This window comes from Parus major, chromosome 2, assembly GCF_001522545.3.
Source record: "Parus major isolate Abel chromosome 2, Parus_major1.1, whole genome shotgun sequence".
Classification (NCBI taxonomy): domain Eukaryota; kingdom Metazoa; phylum Chordata; class Aves; order Passeriformes; family Paridae; genus Parus; species Parus major.
In genome coordinates, this window is record NC_031769.1 from 118,087,771 (window position 1) to 118,114,988 (window position 27,218).

A 27,218-nucleotide genomic window follows, 5' to 3' on the forward strand; every position below is an offset into this window, starting at 1 on the left:
AAAAACCCCAACTCCTCATTTTGTTTCTAGAAGAAAAAGCAACTTCAGGTAAAAATCCCTGGATAGTCCACATCTGTGGATTCCTCATCTTGCTTCCTACCTTGAATATTCTGGGTCCTTTTCATTATAGTGGGAGGCTATGGAAGATTTTCATTGCACTTGTGACTCCCATGGGTTTGTAGACCTGTCTTTCCATTTGTTCTGAAACACTTTCTTTGCACATCTTTAAGAAACAGCAGAACAACAACAAAGAAAAAATCACAAAAAATATCTTGATAAAGATGTATTGTACATTTATTTGTCCTCTCAAAATGAGGACAAATCAATTTCATTAGGCAATGGGAAAGCTCCTTGGCCTAAAATTTGTATTTTACTCTGCAGTAGTTCACATACCAGGATGGTTATTCAATTTACATCAAATACTTCAAAATTTCTAGGAGTAGTAGTTACTACATAAATGGCATGTATAAACTGATCACCAGTTGGGGCCAGAAAGAGATTTGTTGTTCATGGCACGTGGTTACATTTTTGATGTTCTGCATCTTTTTATCCTCTTACTGCCTGCTACTTTTTAGATATGCCGGTCTCCCTGACCTTATAATCTTATGCTCTCCATGATCCCACATTCCTAAGACTAGGCTTTGCAAGAAATGCAAACCAGTCAGCAGTGTTTTGTAGTTATTTAGATATTCGGAGTAGTTTCTACCCAGATAGGGAAGTAATGAAGTTGAGATTTTAGTTGGTAAATAAGGTAGACACAAATACATGAAACCTGTTATACTGGGTTGCACTAAAGAACATTCTCAGTCCTGAATTCTGTGTTCCAGCAGAAAGTAGCAGAGAACAATGGTGAGGTGAGGGGGAAAGTAAAAACACAGCCTTTTTTCCCTGTTTTCTAGCTTCTGAAAATCACCAGTTTAGGTGAAGCATCCAGGTCAGTGGGCCCCATTCTCTTTGCATTGGTTTGATCTCTTTTTGAGCTCTGGTGGCAGCCCCATCATCCTGTGGCAACAAGTGGTGCCGCTCTGTGCACTGGGGACAAAGGGATACTTTTTCTTTCCTTCTAAACCTGGAGCTTGGTTATGGCACCTGTGTCTCCTGCTTCCCATTCCGTGAAGAATAATGAATAGTCACTATATCAAATTGAACAGATTTCTCCCATGTCTTTCAATTGCCGCTTTTCATTGCAAGAGAGTTATATCTATTTGTTCTTACCCCATTCAACAGATTGCCTCCCATTTAGTGGCACAGACTGCCTGGCCTCAGGCAAGCCATCCTGCCTGCTGGGGGACTATCCATCATACGGGAGGGCAGGATCCAAACTGCTTCCTCTTAGCTGTGGGGACAGTGTCTGGAAGAAAAGCACTGAATCATTGTATCTCACCCTACCTCTCCCCAGGCCAAAGCAACTCATTTTAGGCTCACTGCTCCCTGTCTTCTGACAAGTGCTTGTAGGAACTTGCTTTGGTTTATCATGCTCCTGACACTTTCTACTGCTTGGTGTTTTCAGCCTGATTGTTTTCTAGCTTGTGCTGGTAGAACAAAAGGCTTTAGTTAGTCTCCAAATTTTTAACTGTGTCTCCACCTTGTATACAAGTTATTTGTTATCTGCTAAGATTAAGCAAAATCCAAGCTAAAATTAATTTTTATTTGTGTGGACTCCTGGGGTCTAACTACCTTGCTCTGCTAAGCTACTTTTAAGAGCACTCAGCTGTGCTTCTTTTTTTCTTCTGGTGCTGTTGATTTCTTGGCAGGCTTCATGCAAAGGGTTTTTTCTCCAATGACCTCAGGAGATCCTTGCTGGCTTGTTTTGTGTTTTTTATTGCACTGACTGACTGCATGTGCTAAAGTTCAGTCTGCAGACTGAGAAATGAGACAAATTGAAGATAAACTGCTAATTTGGGTTTGGGTGGCTAAAGATTCCAACTTGATTTTTCTCTATCAAAAATATGAGCAATGTGCTCTAAAAGATATGAGAAGTTCAGTTCTCACAGAAATATTCGGCGTTCCCTATGAAAACAGAACAAGAACAATAAAATCCCTCCTGCCAAGGTTTGTGTAATTTGTACATTTAACCCTTAGGTTTTCTTCCTTGGTGGTCAAGCACCATTTGAATCTCTTTCCTTCTGACCTTGGGTGACAGCCATCTGACCTTGGATTTTGTTTTTAGAAATGTAGTTGCTGTATCATGTTACTGTAACGCCTACCTCCAACAAAGAAGGGAAACCAGGTCAAAAGCTGCTTGCTGGCTTAACAAACTGAGATGGAAGGTTATACCTACAAACCAAGGATTAAGATAGCCTGTCAACCACATGTGAGAAGTTTTGCTTAAAAGAACAGTAGCTGAAGCAGACCCTTAAATTACATGATGTCTTTTTGCTGGTAAAGTGCCTGCTAGAGATTGAAATACTGCCTCTATAAATTAAACCAAAATAAAACCAACATCAAAAAAAAACAAGCCAAAAGTTTGCTTAGAAGAAGTTTTCCACTGGCACAAACATATAAAGAAGGGAGTGGCTATGGCAGGAAATACTCCAGGGAGAGCTCTGCCCTTAAGTGTGGGCGTCTATTGGTCTCATTTCCTCGCTTATCAACATGGCAAGAATAAAATCAAATGAATGCAGCAGCAAAGTCCTTAAGATTTATGAAAAATACATGAAAGACAAAAAGAAAATGTGTCATTACATACTATCATTATGTTACAGTCCTGTCCTCCTCAGCACAAATACACTCTGGAGCGGCATGGAACGTCTTACAAAGACAAGAAGCATAATGATGTGTACACTGTTTGCTTATAAAGTGATTTCTGTTAATTCTTATTAACTCCAGCTTAAAATGAAAAACAAACTATATCATACTGGAAGCAGCAGACTCTTTATTGTTTTTAAGCATCCATTCTCCCCTCCAACTCTCCCACATAAAGTATGTCCTATTTCTGACATCTAAAAATGTTTCTGAAGGTTTATCCTGGCTGCTATCACCATAATGAGTGATATATTTTCTGAAAATAAATCATACTAATGCACATATTGTAACTATCCCAGACATTATTTCTATGGAAGAAAATGGGACTAGAGAAGATGTACTAGATGAAAGCAATACATAGATTTTTGCTGTGGTAATGAACATCATCTGTTTCGGGAACAGGGTTGTTAGACCTTTGGAAATGTTTTTGTTAAATATGAAGTTACGTTGCAAGACAACCTTGTTTCATCAGACAGCTGAGCAGGAAAGCTCTGACTCAAAGGATGCTCTGATGAAAGCCTGAATTATCTGTTATGCTCTGGGCCTCTGGCACTTTAACTTCCCTTTACCTTTCAGTGTGAACCAGTCTTAGGGGAACTGTGAATCAGACCTAAGCTGTTTATAAGTGTTGAAGTAAACAAGAAGTAAACAAACATTAGAAGCAAAAATCTGCAGGAGGCAGGTTTACTGAAGAATGAAAAAAATGGAAATCTGAAACACTGCTGGCTGTGCTGAGTTAAAATACTTGGGCTGGCAGGAGGACTCACAGCCAGATTTTATGACTACCTGGAAGCAATCCCATTGCCAAGCTAGAAACATTAGGAGGAGCAGATATAAATGGAATCTGATCTCTCTTGGAATAGATCAGAAACCTCCACAAGCTAAGAAAAGGTTGGTGATATGAAAGGCAGAATTTTATATTTCCAGTTAAAGATCTCATGAAAGGTACTGATAAACCAGGTGTGCAGGTAGCAGAGTGTCTGCAGTACTGAAGCACCAAAAGAAGTGTTGTAGCACTGGATCCCCAGAGCAGTCTTCAGTGTGAATTTGGGGTGTGAGGTGGCTGTGAGGCTGAGTCTCCAACATCTGTCAGTAACAATGGTACTTCTTGTAATGCAGACACGGGGCCATTAGGGTGGGATCATGAATTTGCATCAGTAATAAATCTTGATGTATCAGTGTGTAGTGTCACTACTGGCCCGAGGCCTGCTTGGACTCCTGACTTAGAGATAAATGATCAAAATCATCACACACGTCATTGTGAGTGTGATTTTAAACAAGACAAGAAGAAATGGTGTGAAATAGAAATGTAAGTCATATTCTGATTGCACAGTTAACTTCTGCAGGAGCAACAAGTAATGTTTCCTAAATTAAAAAGGTGTTACATATAACAGGCAAAACCTGTTTCACTTCTTTATTCTAAAATACAGCAGTTCTGTTACACTTCAGGAGTGAAACTTTCATACCCCACATACCCAGATCTATAAATATCACTGGGTTTAAAAGAGTCCCCTTTTAAAAGGCAGCAAAAGCAGACCCAGAGTGGTGAAATTCAACTTCACATTAATACTGACCATGGCAACTGGTCAGTGGGGTTTTTTTTCACTTTTAATTTTGCCCAGAACCTAATCTTCCTGCTTTCCAAGAACAGTGTCTAAACCTGGAAGTCTACTTTCCCTGGAAACAAAGAATTTGCTTCCTTTGTTTATTTTCTCTTGAAGAAACATGACCACTTATGCTGTGTTTGCTAATCACATTTCAAAGAATAACAGAGGTGCTAATTCTGTACAGAAACTATTCATTTTTCTCAATCAGTTTTACAAGAGGTATTATTTTATAATGTTGTTGACTTTTATTTTTATGAAATGAAAATGTTCTTGGGGCATCTAAGGCCTGTATTATTTTCACTAACTGGAGGACTCCCAATCCAAACAGAAGATTAGCCAAACACTTTTGGGTTAAAACCCCCTGAGAACTTCTTGGAATTATTCAAACCAAACATTTTTAGGCAGTATTTTTGTGAACATAATTTCTTTTGTTGAGTATAAACAGGAGGGAATTAGGAGGTTGTAAATAGGGGCAAACACAGATTTTTACTATGAGCAATTGAAGGAATGTTTGGAAACATACTTTTTTCTCTCCACAGTATCCCATCTGTTAGAGACATGTATATATTTAGATTAATTTTTTAGAAAGCAAATGTTAATTTAAAGTTATACTAAGTTCTTGAAGCTCTTAAAACATGCTGTAGTCTCCCAATCCTTTCTTAACTCTAAAATATCTTTTTGTAATAATGATTTTCAAAAGGGCTATATTCCATTTATTTCATTCAGTATGACAATTCAGTTCAGTTACTAGCAGAAGCTAGTGAAATTCATTTCTGAATTATTTGTTTGGGGACCCCATTTTAATTGATCCTTAAGTACAAGCATCCATTTTTTGGCACTGTTGGGCATTTTTATCATTTCTTGCCTAACTTAAAGTTGTTGTGGTACCTTAAAATCCAAATGCATTCTTAATTTTGAAGTTCAAATTTAAATATATGAATATAGTAAATATGTTTTCAGAAAGAATTACTGAGGCCTTTTGATTACAGCAGTGAGTGCTAATGTTGCTCCTTTTCTCCCAACATAAGTATCTACTTGAACTGATGTTTACAGACAAATTATAGATTTTTGTGGAGAATCTTTCTTTAAAAATGCACTAGTTCTTGCCAATATTTATTCCTTCCATAGTCTGTAGATCACTTGATTACCACTGTAAATTTCTCTGTATACTTATTCACATAGGTGATTGATTACAAAATCTCAGGGTGAAATGTTCTCATTATGAGTATGCGTTTATAGAAAAGTGCTTACGCTCAGCGTTTGTTATTGTTAAGTATTTGGAATTTTTTTGGTTAGTTTAACTGAGGGTATCAATTCAAAAATCTTATGAATCTAATATCTTCCAGTGCCAGAACAGATCTGTTAGGGAGTGCCAAGCAGTCTCTGTGTATTAAGTTCTTCACAGTATGTGCTGGACAAATAAAAGTGAGCAACAGGACAATCTAGATTTGCCCAAGTTAGTATATTCTACAAGAATGACAAGTACTACAGTAGCAGCTGCCAGACCTAGAGGCCATGGACAACCTGAAAATAATTTGCTACCTGGCACTGTCTGCTGATCATGGATCAACTAATGTACTCAACACAAGATGGACTCCACGACTGAGAGGAGGTGGTGGAAGACATGGCACACATCTTCGACTTCAAACTTCCAGTGCAAAGGGGAACCAAGGAAATGTAGTTGTCAAGTGTTAGTTTACAGCAGGACTTGTTAATACAGAGCAAAGTTGTTCCCAAAAATGGAAGAATAGAAACAGTGACAGACCATGTCATAAGGACCTTCCAGGACTTATAACAGCTGAACATTTAACTGATATCTCCAGCTGCTTCAAGAAAAAAAATGTTGTGATAAAAATTATCACTGACCAGGAAGAGATCTGTCTACATGGAAAAGTTTCCAGAAGTCAGCAATATTATCCCTAAGATTTACGTCTGCAGTGGTTGGTTGGTTGGTTACATTTATAGCAAAAAAAAAAGAGGTAGATAGATTTTAGGGCAGTGTCAGATCTTGTGCCTGGCAACCAGCGCCATTCTGGTGGATTTCTGAAAGGTCCAACAAACAGGGGTACACAGGGAATGTATACAAACTGCGGGGTTTTGGAATTCCTTTCTGTCTCTTCCTTAGTACTCTTTTTCTGACATTATGGACCCCTGTTTCACATTTATCCATCAGCCAGTGACACTGGATATTTCACAGAAGGTTCCTTTTCCTTGAATTGTCTGGGAGGAAAATTCTGCTCCCTCTCTGCCTGCTGCATTTCTCACCCAGAAAATTCAAAATGCATTTGGAAAGTGTCTGTGAAAGGTTTTAACTGCCCTGCTAAACCCTTGAGTGCTGCTTTTAAAAACTATCCATTATGTGGAGGAGGCTGCTCACAATAGCCTGGGAACATAAGACCTGAGCCTGCTTCAGCAGCTGGCTCTCCTTCCTGGCACAGCAGCAGGCTGTCACCACGCTGCCAGCTGAGAGCAGCTCACAGCCACCTCATCGCTCTGTGGCTGGGGCACTCAGGACCCCACTGAAAAAAAGCAGGGTTTTACTAGGAAAGGCTGATTAATCAAAAATGAGCTCTTTCATGGGAAAACATCTTGTCTGACAAACTTCCAAGGAAACAGAGAAAAATTTGCACTGAAAGTATCCTTCTTTTCTGTCTGATAGCTGATAAGTGGTAGGTGACAAAATTCCTAAGACTTGCTTCTTCAGTGGTCTCCCTCTGCTAGGACTGCTGGCTATCCAGCAACACAGAGGGCTGTGCTCCTGGGATAAATCTTATTAATATTATGACAGTATTCATTTTAAAAATCAGACTTCTACCATGGGAAATTACAAAAACTTTGACTTTTCAACATGAAATAAAAGATTTTTCAACAGATAAGGAATTCTAGTTTATGCTTGTCTTTGCTCAGTAGGGAGCTAACCTTCTCATACTTCTTAATCTCGTTTGGAGTCCTGTGATATTATTGCATCACTTCTCTTTTCCCTTGAGTCTAATGATTAAGTAGAATAGTCAAAACTTGCTGTGTGTAATAATGACATACTTCTCAGACTCTAACTCCTCAAATAATGCTCTCCAGTTAAAATGTGGACTCCACTAATTTATTGAAGTTGATTATCAGTTTACTACATTATCCTTTCAGCTGGTTTTTGTTCTCAGAGTGTGTAGCTAAAGGTTATACATATCATATCTGATATCTGATATAAAAATCAACTGCTTCCACCATTCTGGGATCACATACAACCGTGTAAAGAAAAATGCAACCTAAGTGAAGGATTTAAGGTACAACTCTACATTACACAGTATTCTGATATTGTTCATTTTAAGAAAAGACAACTACACATACATATTTCAGTGGGGAAAATGTACCTTTTGTAAATACACATGCTATAATTTTCAGTACCTAAACAGTAAATCAATACTGAATTGCATTTTTATTGCAAACTGAAAAGAAAATAAAAAGAATCAAATTAATCTAATCACCCAACAGTATTTCTTTCACTTTCTCTTTATGTTTGATTTTCAAATATAATGCTGCTATTCATGTATCAGGTACAGCAGTGCACTAGAAACAGGGGGAAAATAAAACCCAAAGAACTCTAATGAAAACAACAGAACCTAGATTCCTTCTTTCTAGAAAAGGAATCTGCTCATACATAGGTGAAACCATTATGGGACATGGATTTTGCTTGCTTTCTCTTCACCTTGTAATTGTCATGTATGCTAGGCATAAAAACAAGATGGATGGAGAACTTTTGTAATATGTTTGTAGAGAAAATTTACTTGACACATTTTTTGCCACACATTTTCTCCCAAGGTGATATCTCTGGGAAAATATTTTTGTTTCTTACACGCTATCTTTCAAAAATACACTGGCTGTGGCTGGAACACCACTCTTAAATATTTCTTTTGATGTTTGTGCAAACTCTTCAAGCATAATTTCTTGCTTTAGATAGGACTCTGTGCCATACTTCTTTGTAGTACTGGTATCAATAGCCATGTTAGTTCAGTTTTGTTGTCATGGTTAATTTTGTGCTTGTGCTTTACATTCACATAGAAAATAACACCTCAACAGTATTTAGTGTAGAACTGGCTGTAACACTGGTGGTATTGTTTATACTGACTACTAAATTTATTTGTCCCACTGGAAAATACCTTTCTTTGACTTTTATTTAAAAGTAATTTCTCTACTGGAAGTATCAGGGCAATATACCTTAAGTAAACAGTCATTTTTATCTCTGACTTCCTTAATTTTTCTTATCTATATGGGATGCATCATGCAGATAAGCCTTTTAAATGATTCCAGGATTGTTTGAGAAATAGATTTTGGCAAATTCTAAATATTAACATGGAACTTGTGGTCATCTTTGAGTCTGAAAGAAAGCTTGGAAAGTAAGTGGTTAAAATGTCTTGAGGAGGTGATACACTGGGAGATGACCCAGTGAATCTTGGAAGCCACTGAAGTGATGTTTTCTGATAGTTGTCAGATACCACATGGAATTTGTGATTTAACTGTTTGTTGGAGGAGTTTCCACCTCCCTCTGATGTCTATCATGCTGCACAAATTTTCAGATCTGTTCTTTTCCTCCAGTACTCCCAGCTATAACTACGCACCAAACATGGATAAGCACTGGATTATGCAGTACACAGGGCCCATGCTGCCAATCCACATGGAGTTTACCAACGTCTTGCAGCGCAAAAGACTTCAGACCTTGATGTCAGTTGACGACTCTATGGAAAGAGTGAGTGCAAGAGACTTCTGTAAATACAATCTTATTCGTCAATAAAAAAATTAAATTCCTTAATTCTTTCTTTACCTTCACCAACAACATTCTGGAGAAGGTCATTGTATGGAGGAATTACTCCACTTTTTCCCAGTGGAATTGAATTCTGGTTCTCTGCAACAAGAAGCCAAGCTCCTGGCTTTCTTCTTTCAATTGCTGGTTCAAAAAAATAGTGGGCTTTCTTAAAGGGAAAAGCCACTGGGCCTAGTATAAAGCCTGGTATTAACAGAAGATGCATCACCTGTGCATACACATGGATAGACACAGGTGCACTCATGACAACTTCTATTAATTTCACACAATCCCTTCACAGTTTGTCCTTCAGTTGAAATCTGGGAACTGGCAAATCACAGCAACTCAGGTGTCAGTCTACAAATGTTTGCAGAAGTTAGGCAATGCAGTGTACTGCTAATTATAGGTAACATGATACATGAACTATTAGGTTTACTTTGTATGACTTTTTGTTCCAAAATCAAGCACCATGACCAAAGATCTTCCCCTAGAGAGATTTCTTTAAACTTTAATAAAAATTTACAGCTTTTTCCCAAGCCCACAACTGTAAGAAATGAGAAAGTTGTAGACTAGCACAGTAAATCAAATCTGAGTACCTTTTCCCCTAAAGCTGTAGCAGACTTTTTTCACAAGCAGTGTTTGAGTACACAATGAATTTTGGACATACTAAGGCAACTACCCCATTATTACCATATTTTTTCTACTCTACTTTTCTGGAGCTGTTTAATTATCCCCTCTGACAAGTGTGACATTGAACTGGTATGTTGATTTTTTCACAGCACAGTAAAGGCAAGATGTACAAATGCTAGTCCCCAGAATCTGTGTCAACATCATTGATGCCATGTTTGGTCCTCCATATTTAATGATTATAAATGATGGTTATACATGATTCTACATAAAATATGTTTTGCTACATATAACTCAGTTCTTTCTGTGCTGGGTTGCAGTTACACCAAATGCTTGCAGAGATGGGAGAACTGGAGAATACCTACATTATTTATACTGCTGACCATGGATACCATATTGGGCAGTTCGGACTGGTCAAGGGGAAGTCAATGCCGTATGACTTCGACATTCGAGTTCCTTTCTTTATTCGTGGTCCAAGTGTGGAGCCAGGATCAGTGTACGTTCCCTTATGTCTCTGGCACAGCTGTTGAGCCTAATGTAAAATGTTTCTGGGAGCATGTAATTATCACTCTGTCTAGTTTCATTTCATAAAGGATGCCCTATTATTGCAGAGCAATGAGTCTCATGAAGAGGCAGTTTTTTCACTTTGCATATTATGAATAAGTTATAATGCAGATGAGAAAACTGTGTAATGCACAGTCCTATAGCAAAACTTGGGTTTTGCTTTTAGAAATGATGCACTCATCTTTACTGCTCATGCTGTCATTTAGCATCGTGCCCTCATTGTCAATGAGATAAGAGCAGTGTTGCTGCTGCACCTCCTTGTTTTATTGTGCTTAACTTTTTCTTTGTGATGTCAGTCTGCAGTACTGGCCTATCATTCTCAGTTGTAGACTTCAAAGGGGGTTTTCTAAACTTAGCACTTCTGTAGAGCTTTACATCTTCAAAGCCCTGATAAGCATTAATTATCATTCTATTTCCAAGAGAATGTGAACACTTACACATTGAACACATGGCAACTATGACCTTTCCTGTTGATTTTCAGAGTGCCTCAGATAGTTCTGAATATTGATCTTGCTCCAACAATTCTGGATATAGCAGGCCTTGACACACCTCCAGATATGGATGGCAAATCTGTACTAAAGCTTCTGGACTTGGAGAGACCAGGAAACAGGTGGGTCCCAAGTTCCCTTTTTAGCCAGTTCAGAAACAAACACCTTAGTAAATCAACAACTGAGTGGAAAAACAGATTCTGTGAAAATGAGCTGTGTCATAGCAACGACCACAACTTTCCCATTTCAAGAGTCTCTTAAGTAGTAGATCTATAAAATTGCACATATATATAAGTGGAGAGTTGTTTTTTTTTCAAAAATAATTTGTTAACACTTACATTGGTATGCTTCAGTGCCAGCAGCAAATGTTATTATTTTATTTTCAGGTTTCGGACAAACAAGAAGATCAAAATTTGGCGTGACACATTTCTAGTGGAAAGAGGGTAATTATTAGGGGTGAGAGAGTTTTGGGAGAGCCTGCCTGCTGGGAACACTCCCTTGTGCATGCTTTCCTTTCTGCTTCCTCCTCTTCTTTTTTATGGTCAGAGAAGCAGTAAATTTTGCAAGCAAACTGACAGGCATGACTTTTTTCCTAGTTTCCCACCACTGCATTTGCAATCTACTGAGCTCCTTAATCCCTTTCTCTGAAGAAATTTGGAAGCATGCTTTCCTGGTGATTCTCCTAACCTCTTTCCCTAACATTGTGCTTGTGCCCAGTTTTGTCATTATCCGAATCATTTTCTTCCCAAATCTCCATTTGAAATCCAACTGTGTAGAATCCTCTTATCATCTGATTTTGTATTTTCCGTCATATATTAGAAACATTCTCCATTTTAGTTCCAGCTAAGACTTATGTGTAGTTAAGATTCATGACTGTAACTGCTCCTCTCTTTGCTGATAACTCCTTATGCCCTTGTACCTTGCCAGTTGTTGCAGCGAAAATTTTCTGTAGGTAAAAATTTTACAGCAATTTCCTTTTGGCACTTTATGACTTTACAGATTATGAAAACCTTGTCTGTTGTATTACAAAGCAGTGCATAAAAGACACATCGCAATATGTAAGATACAGCCAAGCTTGTGCTGAGTATGAAAGTCCTGTTGTGTCTTCAGCTGTATTTTCCAGCCAAGAAAGTGTTGCTTCAAAGAGTTTTGCTTTGTGAGAGAACCTTCATTTATGTATGAATGGTGCTGATCTGAACCAGTTAGACGTATTTTAGCAGCACTTATTTATCTTGTGGCAATTTTCAGCCAATCACCTGAGCCTTTATTTCAGTATGTGACCTACATCAAAAGTCATTAACAGAAGTGTGGGGATTTTTTTCCTTGAGACATTGAACCTTCAAGTAGCTCTGTTGTTCAAGTTACATTCATCATTAGGGCTTAGAACAACATATCTAAAACATTTTGCTTTATTTTTTTAATAAGCAAATTTCTACGCAAGAAGGAGGAATCCAACAGAAACACTCAGCAGTCTAATCAACTACCAAAGTATGAGAGAGTAAAAGAATTATGCCAACAAGCAAGATACCAGACAGCCTGTGAACAGCCAGGACAGGTAAGCCATGATTCCCTGCAGTTTTTTAGGTGTTGCAGGGAAATACGCATTTAACACTATGGGTCAAAAGAATTTGAAGAATATGGCTTTTGGTAGGTAACTAAAAGTTCACTGTTGTTAATATCTTCAGAGCTAAAGAAAACCAGACAAATTTCTCTAAGCAGTGGTCCAATTTAAAATGTTGAAGACCTGGTCCTTTGTTTGCTGTCTTAGTACAGAACTTGTGGTAAAACCCTTGTCCACAAACATAACATGAAATGGCTACTTTTTATTTGATTGTGTCTATTAATAAATATGCAAGATAGTTTAGTGATAATTGTTAATAAGGGAGAGAATCTTTTTGAGCAGTGAAAGCTTGTGCTCACCAGGCTAGTTCAAAGCATTACCAAAGCAAGCAGGTTAGTCCTAAGATTACACATTATTTCATTTGCTGGGATGAACAACTGAACAGCACACTTAGTAATCATCATCCTTTATTGTTTTTGAAACACTTTAAATGGAAGGGTGCCCTTGCCCAGAAACACTCCCTATTTCAGGTCACTGTAAGGATTCAGGCAGTGATACCCATTCCCGAGCATTACTTTTTCTTCTTGCAGCCTTAATGATTTCAGTATAACACCTGACTCTGATACAAAGGTCTAATTGCCTGCTCATAAAACCAGAAATTACTGCACCCCTGGCTACTAAGCTTACACCTGCATCTCTGCAGTGCACGCACAGGAAGAGAGCTAAATTAAGAAAAGCGATTCTGACTCCAAATTTTCTTCAATCCATCCCGAATTAATGCTACACCTATGGTAACACATGAAGATGGATTTACTGGGGAGATGTGTAGGCGAGCTGTATGCCTTCTCATTGACACCACCTCCAGCCACGCTGGGGCACAGGCTGGGGGCCCCAGGCAGTGCCTTGTGCCTGCCTTGCCGTCCTTGTAGTCCATCCCCATCCCCACACACCTCCCCAGAGAAGTGTGAGGTGATTTCTCCCAGGCAGGCCAGGAGCCTGGAGCTTGTGCTTTCCCCTCAGATGTTTGCTCAGCCCACTGCAGCAGCCGTGGGGCTGGCGCTGGGATCTCGGCGGGCTGTTTGGAAGGAGGGCACAAAGCCTTCTCTGTGCGGCCTGGCCGCTGCTGCCACCCATGGTGCTGGCCCGGGCAGGCCGCGCTCGGCACGGCCAGCCCGGGGGCGCCGGGGACAGCTCACCCAAAGAAAGGCTCCGTCCCTGCCCTTCCCCTTCGCCTCCTGCACAGGGTAGGGTTACAGTAATTCGTGGTTAATCACAGATTGGACTGGACTCATGTTTTGGCTGTCACATCCTTGGTCGGGTCCTCTGCCACAGCTCTCACCTCACACATGCTCCTTAAATGCAGCTGCTTTTGAAGGGATATACACAGCATCGCAGTCTCACCCAAGGGCAAAGTTTTCAGGGGTTCAAGCACTGCCATTGTAAACAGAGATTAAATTTGAAAATCTGAATGCTTTATAAAAACTAAAGGAGATCAGTGAAGTAGTTTAGACTGTTAGACGCTAAGAGGTTTCTTTTTAAAGTAACAAAATATTTTCTTTGCAATTCCTTATATTTATTCAATTCTTTGTATTAATTACCTCTTATGCTAAAATCCAGGTTTGTAATAGCTATTTTTTCACATATGAATAGAAAAGGTTAAATATCCTGACCAGGTACCACACCTGAAGCAGTAGGAAACCCTGCTCACAGCCCTGTTCTCAGCTTGGGGCAGTAATCCATCCTATATTGGTGAATCCAGTTTGATCAAAGGTGAAGGAAGAAGGGCTGCAGTCAGTAAGGAGGCTACAAGAGCAATAGTGTTTGATAGTGGGTCTCCCACCTACAAACTCTCATCAAAGTCTTTTCAATGCTGAAGATATGTTGGCTGCACACAGCCTAGCAGCCATCCCTCACAGCTGGATAAGGGAAAGTGCTGAATTGGCCTCTTTAAGACCAATTTTCAGACCCAGACATTGGTGTGTATACATTATTTTCTTTAAAAAATAGATCAAGGCTGTCCCTGGTAATTCCAACATCCTGAAGGCTTCCTGCAGTGATGCTGAAGTTAAATGTGCCTATGGAAAACTTCTGTTAGGCAGTGTGGTAAAGGGTGGAGGATCCACTGGGCTCAGCCCATGGGGTGCAGACCCATTCCTCCCATTCCATTTCCCTCATGCCAGGAAAATGCCTGGGAAACAAGGCCAGTTTCTCTCTCAAGCACAGACTGCCTGTGGTGCTCACAGGAAAGCCAGCATAGAATAGGTAAGGGGTAAAGTTAAGGACCAGCACTGGACTAATATGAACTTCAGGGAGGCATTGCAATGTGAAATAAGTGTCTGCAGGGTTTTTTTCCATGTAAAAAAGTTCTTAAAAAAAAAAAAAATTAGTGGGTCAAATAAATGTACTTTAGTCCAAATGTGTTCCAATGTTAATTTCTGAGCCGTCATAGTTTAATATGAGGTTCCTGCAGCAGATTTGCTCTAGTCATTTTGCACCTCTTAGAAAAGAGAAAATATTGCTGTGCATGAATTAACTTTGTTTTATCTTTTGAGATTTGTATATTTTATTTCAATTACATAGATGCATATATAGAAATAAAATCTTCATTTAAATTACGGTGGCTTATAATACTTCCTATGTTTACTCTAATCAGTTGCAGTTAACATCAGTTAAATTAAAATTACTTTCACAGAATGAGTAATTGCTGACAGATTCTAAAATAGTGAAATTACTGGTCTTTGGGAAGCTGCTGCTGAATGTCTGAAACTAAGAATAAGCATTTGGGGAATTAATACACCATTAAAAGCTTGCTCTTAATTTGAATTTGCCGTAGTCAATATGCAGTTTATTTGAAAAGGAAGCTGAAAGAGAAAATAATATTTTTTCCTGTATTAAAATGAGGTGCAATCCTGAGATCTGCTTGTTCCAAAATCCCCAAGGATGTGGTACTCAGGCTAATACTTGCTTCAGCTTATTTTCTCTTTAAAAGAAAGGAACAGAAAGGAACCTAGCATAATAATTTTTTTAATTAAAATTTCAAAATTCTTTTTTTTATATGTCCAATGTGTATCTGAAAATAGATAAACTTAAAAAACAGGAGGTGTGAAGAGAAGATACTAAACACCTGTAAAATAGAAATATTAAATACTTTCACTGCTATTTTTTAATGTATTTAAATTTTCTAGCACCATTGACAGATTACATCACTTGCATTGTAGATCACATTGTAGATCGCTGTCCCCTTGCTGTTTTTTTCATAATCCCCTTTATGGGAGGACAGTTTCCAAGTGTTCACCCAGCTCCCTGAGAACATCTCAGGACTGAGATGTGCACCGGGTACGTTCACTCTGGAGTTATGTTCCGCAGTCATTGACGGGGGTCAGCAGTGAGCCCGTGCCAAGGACAGGGGCACTCCTGCTGAGCTGTGCTAGCAAGAGCGCTGCTCACAGGTCATGGGAAGCGAGTGCTCACCTCTCCCTGGTGCCTGTGGGCTGCACCTGCAATGCTGCATCCAGCTGGGGATCTCCACAAGCAGCGGGACCTCGGTGCGCTGGAGCAAGTCCAGGGAGGACCCCAGAGATGGGGCGGAAGTACTGAGAAGGGGCAGAGGTTTGTTTAGTCAGGGGAATAGAAAGCAAAGGAAGAAGCTAATTGTTTCCTCTGATTAATCAATAGCTAATTAGAGAGACGACAGACCCAGGTATGTCTCGGAGGTGCACAGCGAAAGGTCTTTCAGAAAGAGACAAGTTTCAGTAAGGGATATTCTAAAGAGATGCATGGAAAAAAGTGCACAATCATAAATATGATTAAGAGCTGGAGCCCAAAGAGGCCGTGGAAAGTCCACCCCAGGATACATCCAAACCTAATAATGTTGCTGCTTTGAGGAGGAGGATGAAATAAATGACCTCCAGATGTTCCTTCTAGTACATGCTCTTAATTTTTTGCTTGCTTAGTACCTGGCCTTGAGGATTTCATGTTTTCCTCTTCCTCCTCAATTTCATAACTTGGGAGGTGCTGTTAATTTTATGAACTTTTAAGTGAGTTATAGGTCACCTGCCCACGTCATATTTGGATATAGACCAGATTTCAGCTCCTGCCCTGCCCCAGCTGTTGATCTGTGCTCACCCAAAGCACAGGCGGTCCCATCACATCCGGCCAGGTTCACTCCCCTGGCAAAGGGAGCAGGAGCTGATGGGCTCCCAGCTCAGCTTTGGGGCTTGGAGAAGGGTAGACATTTCCTTTGTGGTCCCTCCACATCTTCCCATGAGAGAATGCTCAAGAAATCATGATGGGAATGGGAGGTTTATTTCACAGTTCATATGCCAAATTTGTCACTGGTTTACATGGTGTAACTTATTGAGATCACCTGATTGAGCCCAGTTGGTTAAGCAGTGGATACTGATGGGTTTTAATACTTAAATGGTTTGAAGGGAATTTTTCTATTTCATTGATATATATTTACCCTCTCAGTAATAATCTACACTGCACAGAAATACTGATTCATCTGCAGCATAACTCTGCTTTTGTTTTAAAATGGGAAACAGTTGGTGTCAAGTTGTAATAAAGCTTTGTTAATTTTCCAACAGAGCAGAAAAAATAACATGTGAACAAATGTTTCTCTGGATTAATACAACCTTATCATGACACAAATCTCTTCTCAACTTTCCACTGGAATAACCTGAGACAAGAATATATGTTAGTTCAGGAGGTTTAGAGGCAAGCTGCTCTTAAATCCTCCAGCAGGTTATTTTTCTTGAACTCATTCCATCTTCTCACTCATGAAATTCTTCTGGATACTTAGCAAATATCAAATAAAACCATGTTAACTGTGTTTTCATTTATATTTTTTCTTTCTCTCTTCCCTTACCTAAACGTGTAATTAAGGAGTTGAGTTAATTCATAAGTATTTATTCTTTTTCTCTCCAGTCTGAGTCATAGGAATTTTCCTAAGGCATAATTTTGACTTTTGGGACCTAACACTCTTTCCCAGATCACAGTTACCTTATGAGGTCTGGTGACTGATAGGCTGGATGTCTCCAGTGTACTGCTCAATCCATTATTTATAATCAGTATCAAATCCATAGCCAAATATGCATTTTCATCCTCCTAGAAAAATTACACAAACCACAATATTTTTTTAACATTTTCCCAATAGGATAAAAAAAAATAAAATAAAAATCACCCTCCCAAAATAAGGACTGCTAAGCACTGTGTTTAAAATTTCAGCTCTTAGATTGGATGACTCAGCAGTGAAACCCAGACACAGGTCTGTTTATTTTATGGGCATACATCTCCTACCATCTGCTCGACACTACCTTCCAGTTTGTGAACAGCAAAGGCCTGAAACTTGTAAAGATCCATGGCCTTCTGCCAGCTCCAATGAGCACTGACGGTGGGCAGAACAGAAAAATGCATCATGCTGCCCATGTTGGGATGACATGCAAGCACCTGAACTCACACCGTGCTAGACAGGTATAATGTGGTAACTGCACCTTCCCTGTGCTCTCTTTTTAGACATGCATAATATTGTGCTTCCTCCTGAGGAACTGTATCCCAAAACCACCCTGAGGACATAATGTTTCACTCGGAGAAAATGCCTGAAGACTGTACAGAGAGATTTTAGTTAGATTAGGTCTCGGTGTATTTTACAGTGACCTAAGGCTTTATGGGTAGTCACTGGAGAAATGTTGCTGAATCCAAACATCAGCTTTGTGGTAAATGTGCAAGAATCTCCTGGATCTGATCCAAAAAGTGTGTTTTGTAGCCTGTACTCCTATTTCTCACGTATTCTTCACCCTCTAAAAACCTAGCATAAGTATTTAATTTTATTATTGATATTCATATTTATCGAATTATCATATCAGCATTCAGTCAAAAGCACGTCTATTTGTCATACTGAAAGAACACTTGCCATCAATCAGCTCACAGATAATATTGCAAAGGAAATTAGAATGGGGCTTATTAGGTGTAGTCTGGTTTGGCTCGAGTATCTATGTTCTCATAAAATAAATATCACAGACCATACATTTGTATAGGTCAGCTTTATGACCAGCTGCAGAGTATGAATAAAAACACATACGCTGGTAAGAGCTGGCCAGAAGTGTCAGATGGCTGGCCAGCCACTGACAGCCTGACCCTGAGCAGCCACTAAAACCCAACTGAAATTATGCTATGGCATATTAACATCACCCGTGGATTCTCCAGATTCCAGACCAAGCTCCTGATACTTGAAGGAGTCAAAAGGCACATGGTGGTCAAAATGTTTTACCAGGGCATTGATTCAAAGCTGTCTCTTCTTTACCATCTGCCCACTGATACCACCTTTTCTTAGTAATAATTCAGTGGAGCATCTATGCACAAGCTTAACTGGAAGCACATGTGTTTGGGATCAGCTATGTGCTTAAAACTAGGTGCATACTTCAGTGCTTTTGTGAGCAGCCCTTCCTCACTTTAGACCCTGAAGAGTCATCCCTCATAGCTGACAGAAACATGCCTGCAATTTAGTTGCTCAAGAATTTGTAGGAATTGCCAGAAATTATGATACCTCTAGTTAAAATACCACTCTGTTTATGAGTTGAAACAAAATATGAAGATAAATTCCTTTATCTCTAAAAATAATCTTTCAAGGCATGGTATTTCATATTTCAGCCTAAATAGTTCACAGTGCAGCCTAAATATTTAAGCTTTTATCAAACAGAGAGTGGCTCTTCCCAGATCTGACAATTCTTTAAATTCAAGCAATTCTTAATTGGACGTATGAAATCTATTCTGGATAAAATCCAGAGATATTCCCAGAAGATCTCTGTATTCACTGGTTTCATCTCTTTCAATTCACAGCTGTGTCCAACCTTTTCACTATCATCTTACTGGTGTTCTCTAGCAGAAAGACCTTTCTGGTAGAATGGCACCTTTTTTTAAGAAAGCAAATTCTTTTAACCTTTTTTTAAGTAATTCTATGTACCAAAAATCTCTAGACAGAAAATATAATTTATGCAAGAATTATATTTAACACTTTCTGTAGTACTTCTTTGAGGTTCTCTTTCTGCAGAGTTTCCATTTTAAAGTATGGAGTGAAAGAGAGTTAAAGCTAAGTCCTCTGCAAGTTAAATGTACATGACACAATAGTAACAGATTACTATTGGTATTACTATTTATAGCTAACAGATTAAATTTATCCTTTTCATTGGCTCCTATTTGTTTGCACCTGAGAGTGGATGTTTGTTGGATAACAACAGAAGTCTCTTGATGTTGAGTTCTAACTACAGGCAACTTAATAGATTTGGTAGAGAATGCTATGCAGGTGAAATATTTGCTCTCTTGACCTATGTGCCTGCATTTCTAGAACTGACAATGCAGTTCATGCACTTTTTATAACTAGAGAACTGCTATAACTTAAAATCAATGTTGTCTATACTGCAAGAATGCAAAATCTTGTAGTCTGTAAAATTTCTGGGCAATTTTCTCTTTCTTTTCATAAGAAAAGATACTTCGTACTTGTGAAGTAGCTCAAAATTGCCAATTTTTATATTGTTTTTTCTTTTATCTAGTGATTAATTCTTTCACTCCTTTTTTCCTCCAGTTCTGTCCCTGTGCATTTATCTGAAAGTATTTCTAAAGCCTGTCATACATTTCTGACCATATTACATCAGTTCTTAAAGGACAAACTTCTTCCCTCCATGTTGATCCCCTGACCATTGCATTTTTCAGGAACACTTCTCAGGGGCTAAGGCTGTATATGAATAACTGCCTTTGAATACATCCATATTATCAGATTCTGGAGCATGACCCAATAGAAAGTGGTTCAGTTATGAGAGAGTGGTACAAAACTTGGGATCTGCCATTACAGGCAGTATCAGCTCAGTTCTAAAATGGAGAAGGAGATTTTTTATTTTTTTTTTCCCCACAAAAATGCAGCAATTCCAAATTTCCTGAGTGAACCTGGCAAACCATCCCTGTTTAACAGCTGCACTTGTGCAATGTTGAAGTACTGCTGAGATAAAACAACATAGGTTGGTATTTTCAGGGGCATTTAGGAGCCATGGTCAGGACCAGGGTTCAGTTCTGCTCTATGGGAATGTACAGAGGACATGACCTTAGCCAGCAAAGATTTCTCAGTATTCAGGTCCAGTTCAGCAGAAATGAACTGCTGCTACTCTGTACTGTTTACTGTAGACAACTAATTAGAGGGCACTTTTCAATATGTTGTGTGACATGGCCTCTTCTAATGGCCCAGAGAAAGCAAAAGCAAGACAGCTCTGATTGCAGTAGCACAGCCCTGAACCAGACTCCTTTTCCAGCATTATCACATCAAGTCTCCTGGCACTCCCCCAGATCTGGTTACTGCTAATGAAGGAAAATGCTACACATATATTCAGCCTATATAATGGTATTTCCATCTAAACTGTTTTCAAACTTAAAGCGTACCTTTCAAAACAGGAAAAAAGGGAAATGAGATCTTGAGAACATGTTTAAATTCATGAAGTCTTCATTTTTCAGGCCTTATCTGAACATTCCCTAGGCTGAGCAATAATACTCAAAGTCAGTCATACATTACAAAAATGAAAAAGCACCTGTAAAAATATTGCTGCTATGTTATATTTCCGGTTGCATGTTTTTCGGGGTTTTGTCACTTAGTGATAAAATCTGACAAGGTATTTTACACTGACTTGTCTCTGCAAATACTAGGTGTTTACATTCCATAGAAACCCTTAGCTTTTCTACTGTTGGGACACTTTTCATTACTTGTCTAATTCATTTCTCCTCTATATAAGGAAGCAGCAACTGTCTCAAATCCATTACAGTCTATTAACTGCCCAAAGCTGATTGGAAGTCCTGCCTAAGTAGCTGCTTAGAGTGGAGGGCATCACAACGATTCATTCTGAATGTATAGTTTTATGCCCTAATTATAATCAGTAATGAAATAGACTTAATTTCAAGGCTGTGGCACAACTGATTAATACCAGGAAATTGAGACCCCAGGTAGTTATGAAGTCAAATGGTGTTGTCTTCCTTATGTAGCTGCAAGTCACAGCCAGAGCCATGCCAGTAGCAAGGCAAAGCAAAGCCACCAAGTACAAACCATCCCTTTTAACCAGCTCATGTTCTACCCTTGGTCTTTGAAATGTCTTTATGAGAGCAAATTTCTACCCCCAGAAGAAAGTGCATGATGCTAGTGCCGTTATCCACGAAAAGCTCCTGCTGCAGCACCGTTGAGGTGCTTGCCTCAACACTGAGGAACAGGCGTAGGAACTTGCATGTTTAAACTTCAGGTTTGGCAAAGAATAAAGTGGCTCAGCTTCTGCAGGATAGGATAGCATAGGATAAGATAGGATAGGATATAGGATAGGACAGGTATAGTGGTTTAATCCCAGACAGCAACTAAGCCCACACAACCACTCACTCTCTCTTCCACCAGTGGGATCAAAGAGAGACTTGGATGGATAAAAGGTGGAAAACTCATGGGTTTGATAAAGTTTGATAGAGAACGGAAAAACAGTGCATGCAGGCAAAGCAAGAGCGAATTCATTCACCCCTTCCCAGGGACAGGCAGTTTTTCAGCCATCTCTAGGAGAACAGGACTCCATCACATGTAACAATGACTTGGCAAGACAAAGGTCATAACTCCAAATGTTCCCTTCTCCCACCTTCTTCCCCCCACTTTCTATACTGAGCATGATGTCCTCTGGCCTGGAATATCCCTTCGGTTATTTGGGGCTGTCTGTCCCAGCTGTGTCTCCTCCCAACCCTCCCCAGCCACACCCAGTCCCCTCAACAGCAGAAAAAGTAGAAAAGGCCATGGCTCTGTGTAAGCCCTACTCAGCAATAACAAAAAACATCTCTTTATTATCAACCCTGTGTTCAGCACAAATCCAAACCAGCCACTGTGAAGAAAATTACCTCAACACAATAGGATAGGATAGAACTATTTCTGCTGGAAGGGACCTACAACAACCATTGAGTCCAACTGCCTGACCACTTCCATAGAGTGTCATTTACAGTACTTTCCAAATGCCTTTTGAACAATGACAGGTTTGGGGCAACAACTCCATCTCCAGGAAGCCAGTACAGTGTTTGACCACACTCTTGGTAAAGAAATGCATCCTTATGTCCAATCTGCACCTCCCCGGCACAACTTTGAACCATTCCCATATGTCCTGTCACTGCATCCATATCACTCTCTCTGCCTGCCCTCCTCAGAGAGCTGTGAAGAGTAATGACATTGCCCCTCAGCCCGCTTCTTTCAAACAAGACAAACCCAAAACCCTTAGCTGCTCAGTCCTTTTACATTTTTGCCTCTCCTAAGCTCCTTTGCAATTTGCTGACGGGGACAGGGAAGGCACTGGGAAGGGCTGGCAGCCAGCACACACAAACCCAGCCAAGGCTCCAAGCGCATATGCAGAACAAACCCTGCTTGGTTCAGGGTGGCTGTAAACCAGCAAAGCTCCTCCCAGTGGGGTAAGTTCCATCAGCTTTCAGGTGTGGGGTTTCAGGGCTCCACTGATGTGGAAGCATTAAAGATTCTTTTTCACCTTTGCTTTCCCTCTGAACCTAAATCAAGGAAGAATGTGAACTGAAAGTGGGGAGCTGAGGTGAGAGGGAAATAGTTGCTGGAGGGTAGGTGATGAAATGAGATGAAAGGAGGAAAAAAGATGAGTCAATGACAAAGAAAAAGGCTGACACAGATGAAGTTTCACGACATGACTGAAACAATAAAACAGCTTGTTGCAGACAAATGTCAGCAACTTGGTTTTTTCCTCTAATATTAGTTTAGCGCTTTTAATTCTGAGTTAGTTCTCTTTTCTCCTACTGAGGTGAGAATAAATCAGTGCAGGGGTCCCTAAATCAGCATGCAGCCAGAAGCAAGGACTATCCTATATTCCTATGGCAACAGTGAATTGTTAGATTGTCTTGGGTGTCTTGTGAAATATAACTGTAAGAAAGAAGATAAACATGGGGAAAATAAGAAAACATATACAAATTTAAATTTAAATTTAATGGACACATATTTAGTTTGTGTATATGATAATGGGGCTATTTAATTGATCGAGAAATGGTAATCCAGAAACTAAAATTAATAGTCCTGAACTTCAAAGAATAATTTGGTATTCAAAGTGGGAAAGAAGGTAAAAAACAGGGGAAGGGACAGTGCATTTAGTCAGAATCTTCATTTATGTGCATTAATGCATTTTAGAGACCTAAAGATGAGCAGAAAGACCATTATGACATAACTGCATAAGGCATTCTCAGTGCCTGATTATGCTGGCATGGGCAGGGATTCAGGAAAGTTAGACTGAAAATTCCATCTTAGAACTCTGAAGCATCTTTATAATTACACTTTTTAAAGTAAAATTAAAAAAAGAAAAATAAAAGAGGAAATGAATCACATTTAATCCCTGTTTTAAATAAGGAACTATTATTGGCTTGTACTAGACACAGAGCGTCTTGTTTCAGTGTTAGTCATAATACTGTTAAAAATGATCTAAAAGTTTATTGAAGCCACTCCTACAACCTCTTGCTATGATTAATGCTAGACAAAGAGAATACTTATTCTACTTTAAAATGCTGCTTTTGAGACTCCTTAAAAACTAGTGCCATATGTTTATAACTGTAACACGTACCCAATAAACACAGGAAATATAGTGCTGCAGTCAGCTCTCATCCTGTAACAATCATCTCCTGCTGCAGAAGGAAGAGAGCACATGCTATTGCAAAATAAAATCTGCAAAGCTTTACAGCTCTTGGACACCATTTCTTGTAGAAAGTTACATTGTCACTTGTAGATGTACCTTTACACTGAAAGACTGGGCACAAGTGTAATTTCTCTGCCAGCTATTAGATTTGTTCGAATTAATGTACTTTTACACATGGCTTACTGTTCTGAGATCAGAATCATGGCAATCCACAGGAGGATCTCAGTATGGAATCCATTAATTCAGCCCACATGTTAGGCCAGAGAGTGCCCTCATGGCGCTGTGGTTCAGACCCACATCAGCTCATTCCTCAGGTTATAGGGCCAGAAAATCTACCTGAGGCTCGGTTTCCTTTCTCCATTCTTCAGTCAGCATGACAGCATCCCCAAAATATCCAGAGCAGCCATTAGTTAATGGAACTTACCGAAATGTGTGTGCTCTGATATTAGTGTCCATTTCAAAAATTAAGTTGGCAACTCCATTAGCACTGGCATCCATTTGTCTTGTTATTATTAATGAGGCAAGAGAAAACTACTTATGCTATTCCGTCATGGGTACCAAAAAAGGGACACATTACAGAGAAACTTTACTGAAACTGCAGCTAAAAGGTTCCAGCTACCAATAGCATTACTGATTTTTTATTTTTTTCTTTGCAATATCCAGCTAAGTTTAGTGCTTTGTATGCAGACTCTGGTCATTGTGGCTTAAGATGCAAAAGTGAACAAAACTCACTGAGTAATAGTGATTTATGGTTACATTAAAATTATAAATTTTATTCTTTTCTTTCTAGTTCTCCCTATGGTTATTCAGACTACTACTGACTTAAAATCTTCATGGACTTCTTATTTTATGAGTGTATTGTGAGTGCCATGTATAACAAGCTTTAGCAAAGGAGCTCTGATCTCTCAGCACCCACACATTTTTATTTTTTGTTATATAATATTTAGGTTTTTAAAGACGATTTTAAGATGATTCAGAAAGGAAATGAATGTCCCAGTTGCTTTTTAATTTGAAATGTGAAGGTGATGGGATTCACTGGAAAAATCCACCTGGAATCTTCCATCTGGTTCAGTGATGTTGATAATTAAGTCAGACATATATTGTGCAGACAAACTGGAAAAAAATCTGTTTCCTTTTATTCTCCCACACTTGCTCTGATATTCACCACACACACAATTCTTTTTACAGGTACTCCTTCCAGAGCTTTTCCTCCCAAGTCTCATACAAATCTCATGACTTATTAATCCAAAGGATTTTATCCAAGATAATTTCTAGTTTACTGTCCCTAAGGTTCTTCCCCTTGCTTGCACCTGCTGGCTATAGGGAATGGTTTATGTGTTTTTCTATAGATTACTTCCACAATTTGTCCTTTTCTTTACAAAAACCTCTACAACAGAACCAGTTCTTCTTCATCCGTGGATTGGGGATATTTTTATTTTTCCCTGAATCATGCTAGAAAATCCAAGTCACAGAACAAAGAAAAAGAATATTTTTTTTCTCAAAGAAAACAAAAAGTTGGAGAAAACTGCCCTGCCAGTACTCCTTGACTTGTAAATTAAGACTTTTTACTTGCTCTTTTGAGGGATGTGTGTAGGCTAGATACTCTTGATGGGGTTTTTTAGTTTTTTGTTTGTTTGTTTGTTTGTTTGTCTGGGTTGCATTTTTTTTATGCAGATTTGAAGTGGTTCCGTCCAAGCTTATGTTTCCCCAGCATGAGAAGGATGCTGTGAAGAATGTGACTGAATTTGTGCCCTAAAATATTTCCCTTCTCAGTCTGCTATTTAAGAGGTTGTTTAAATTTTAAAAGAAATTTACCTGCCTCCTTTTACTGCCTTTCTGAAAGCAACAGGGTTTGGAAGGCTGCTGGAAAATTATCTTCATGTCTCTCTCTTGCAGAAGTGGCAGTGCACAGAGGATGCTTCTGGCAAACTTCGAATTCACAAGTGCAAGGTGTCTGGTGACATCCTCGCCATCAGAAAGAGAACGCGCAGCCTCCACGCCCGGGGATACAGCGGTAAAGACAAAGACTGCAACTGTGGAGATGCTGATTACCGGAACAGCAGGACCCAAAGGAAAAATCAAAGACAGTTCCTGAGAAACCCTAATGTGCAAAGTAAGTGTTACTTGATCTCTTGGACTCGGAGGCAGAGAGCAGAGGGAAATGGCTAGCAGAGCATTTTCCTACCAGTATGCTCTTCCTTTCACCTTCATGTCTAGTGAAGGTGTTCATAATTGGTAGTCAGATTCTGCATAGTTGCCTCTGTAATATGTACCTAAGGTGGGCCTAAAACTGGAGATGGACATTTTACCATTTAGTGAGAGGACAAGGAGAAATTGCTTTAAACTCTGACAGAGTAGGTTTGGGTCAGATATTAGGAAGCAATTCCGTAATGTGGGGTTGTCCAGAGGATGCCCCATCCCTGGAAGTGTTCAAGGCCAGGTTAGGTGGAGCTTTGAGCAGCCTGTTGTAGTGACAAGTGTCCCTTGCCATGGCAGGGGTGTTGGAACTGGGTAGGTATTCTTTTAGGTCCCTTCCCAAGGGGTGTTGGAACTGGGTGTTCTTTTAGGTCCTTTCCAACTCGAGCCGTTCCGTGATTCAGGTAGCAACAGTAACAGCACCATTCGTGCCTTGGGTGGCGGGGAGGGACAGCACTTCGGTGCGGTGGCGGTGGCGGTGATGCTCTGGTGCCATCTCTCGCACAGCTCAGACATGACAGCCCGGTGGCCCCCGCGGTGACCTGGGGCCAGCAGCAGCTTGCCGAGGGCCCCTGCAAGCGTTTTGTTGCACGGTTAAGGCAGAATTCCCTGGCTGTTTGGTGATGCCCCGCACACATCTGCTCCCCGAAGCGCTGCGGGGCTGCTGTCGGGCTGAAACTCTGCTCGGCTCCCGCGTCCATCCCTGCAGGGACACGAGCGAGATCGCAGTGTCCTCTAGTGGAGCGTGGGTTGAAGGGATTGTACAAGAGGGCTTTAGGACTGCAGCACTTGGGTTTGTTTCTGCTAATGACTTCTACAAAAGAAGCCTATTTGAAGAAGCTATTATTTTAAATGGAGTGCGATTTTTCCTCTCACTGCTCAGTAAAGTAAGTGAATTTCTGTAGCTGTAGCAATAGAAGCAGATTATAGAATTTCATTAAGACCAGG

At 39.7% G+C, this 27,218-nt stretch overlaps 1 protein-coding gene across 5 annotated transcripts in view; it reads left to right on the forward strand.

Moving 5' to 3' along the window:
- The window catches only part of SULF1 (sulfatase 1), a 122,665-nt gene that overhangs the window by 80,058 nt on the left and 15,389 nt on the right, over positions 1-27,218 (forward strand). For all 5 annotated transcript variants that reach the window (XM_019005696.2, XM_015619824.3, XM_015619818.3 and 2 more), the window contains exons 10-15: positions 8,940-9,090; positions 10,092-10,267; positions 10,817-10,945; positions 11,210-11,266; positions 12,249-12,378; positions 25,971-26,187. In XM_019005696.2, the coding sequence (XP_018861241.1) occupies positions 8,940-9,090; positions 10,092-10,267; positions 10,817-10,945; positions 11,210-11,266; positions 12,249-12,378; positions 25,971-26,187 (860 nt within the window). The remainder of the gene's footprint in view (positions 1-8,939; positions 9,091-10,091; positions 10,268-10,816; positions 10,946-11,209; positions 11,267-12,248; positions 12,379-25,970; positions 26,188-27,218) is intronic.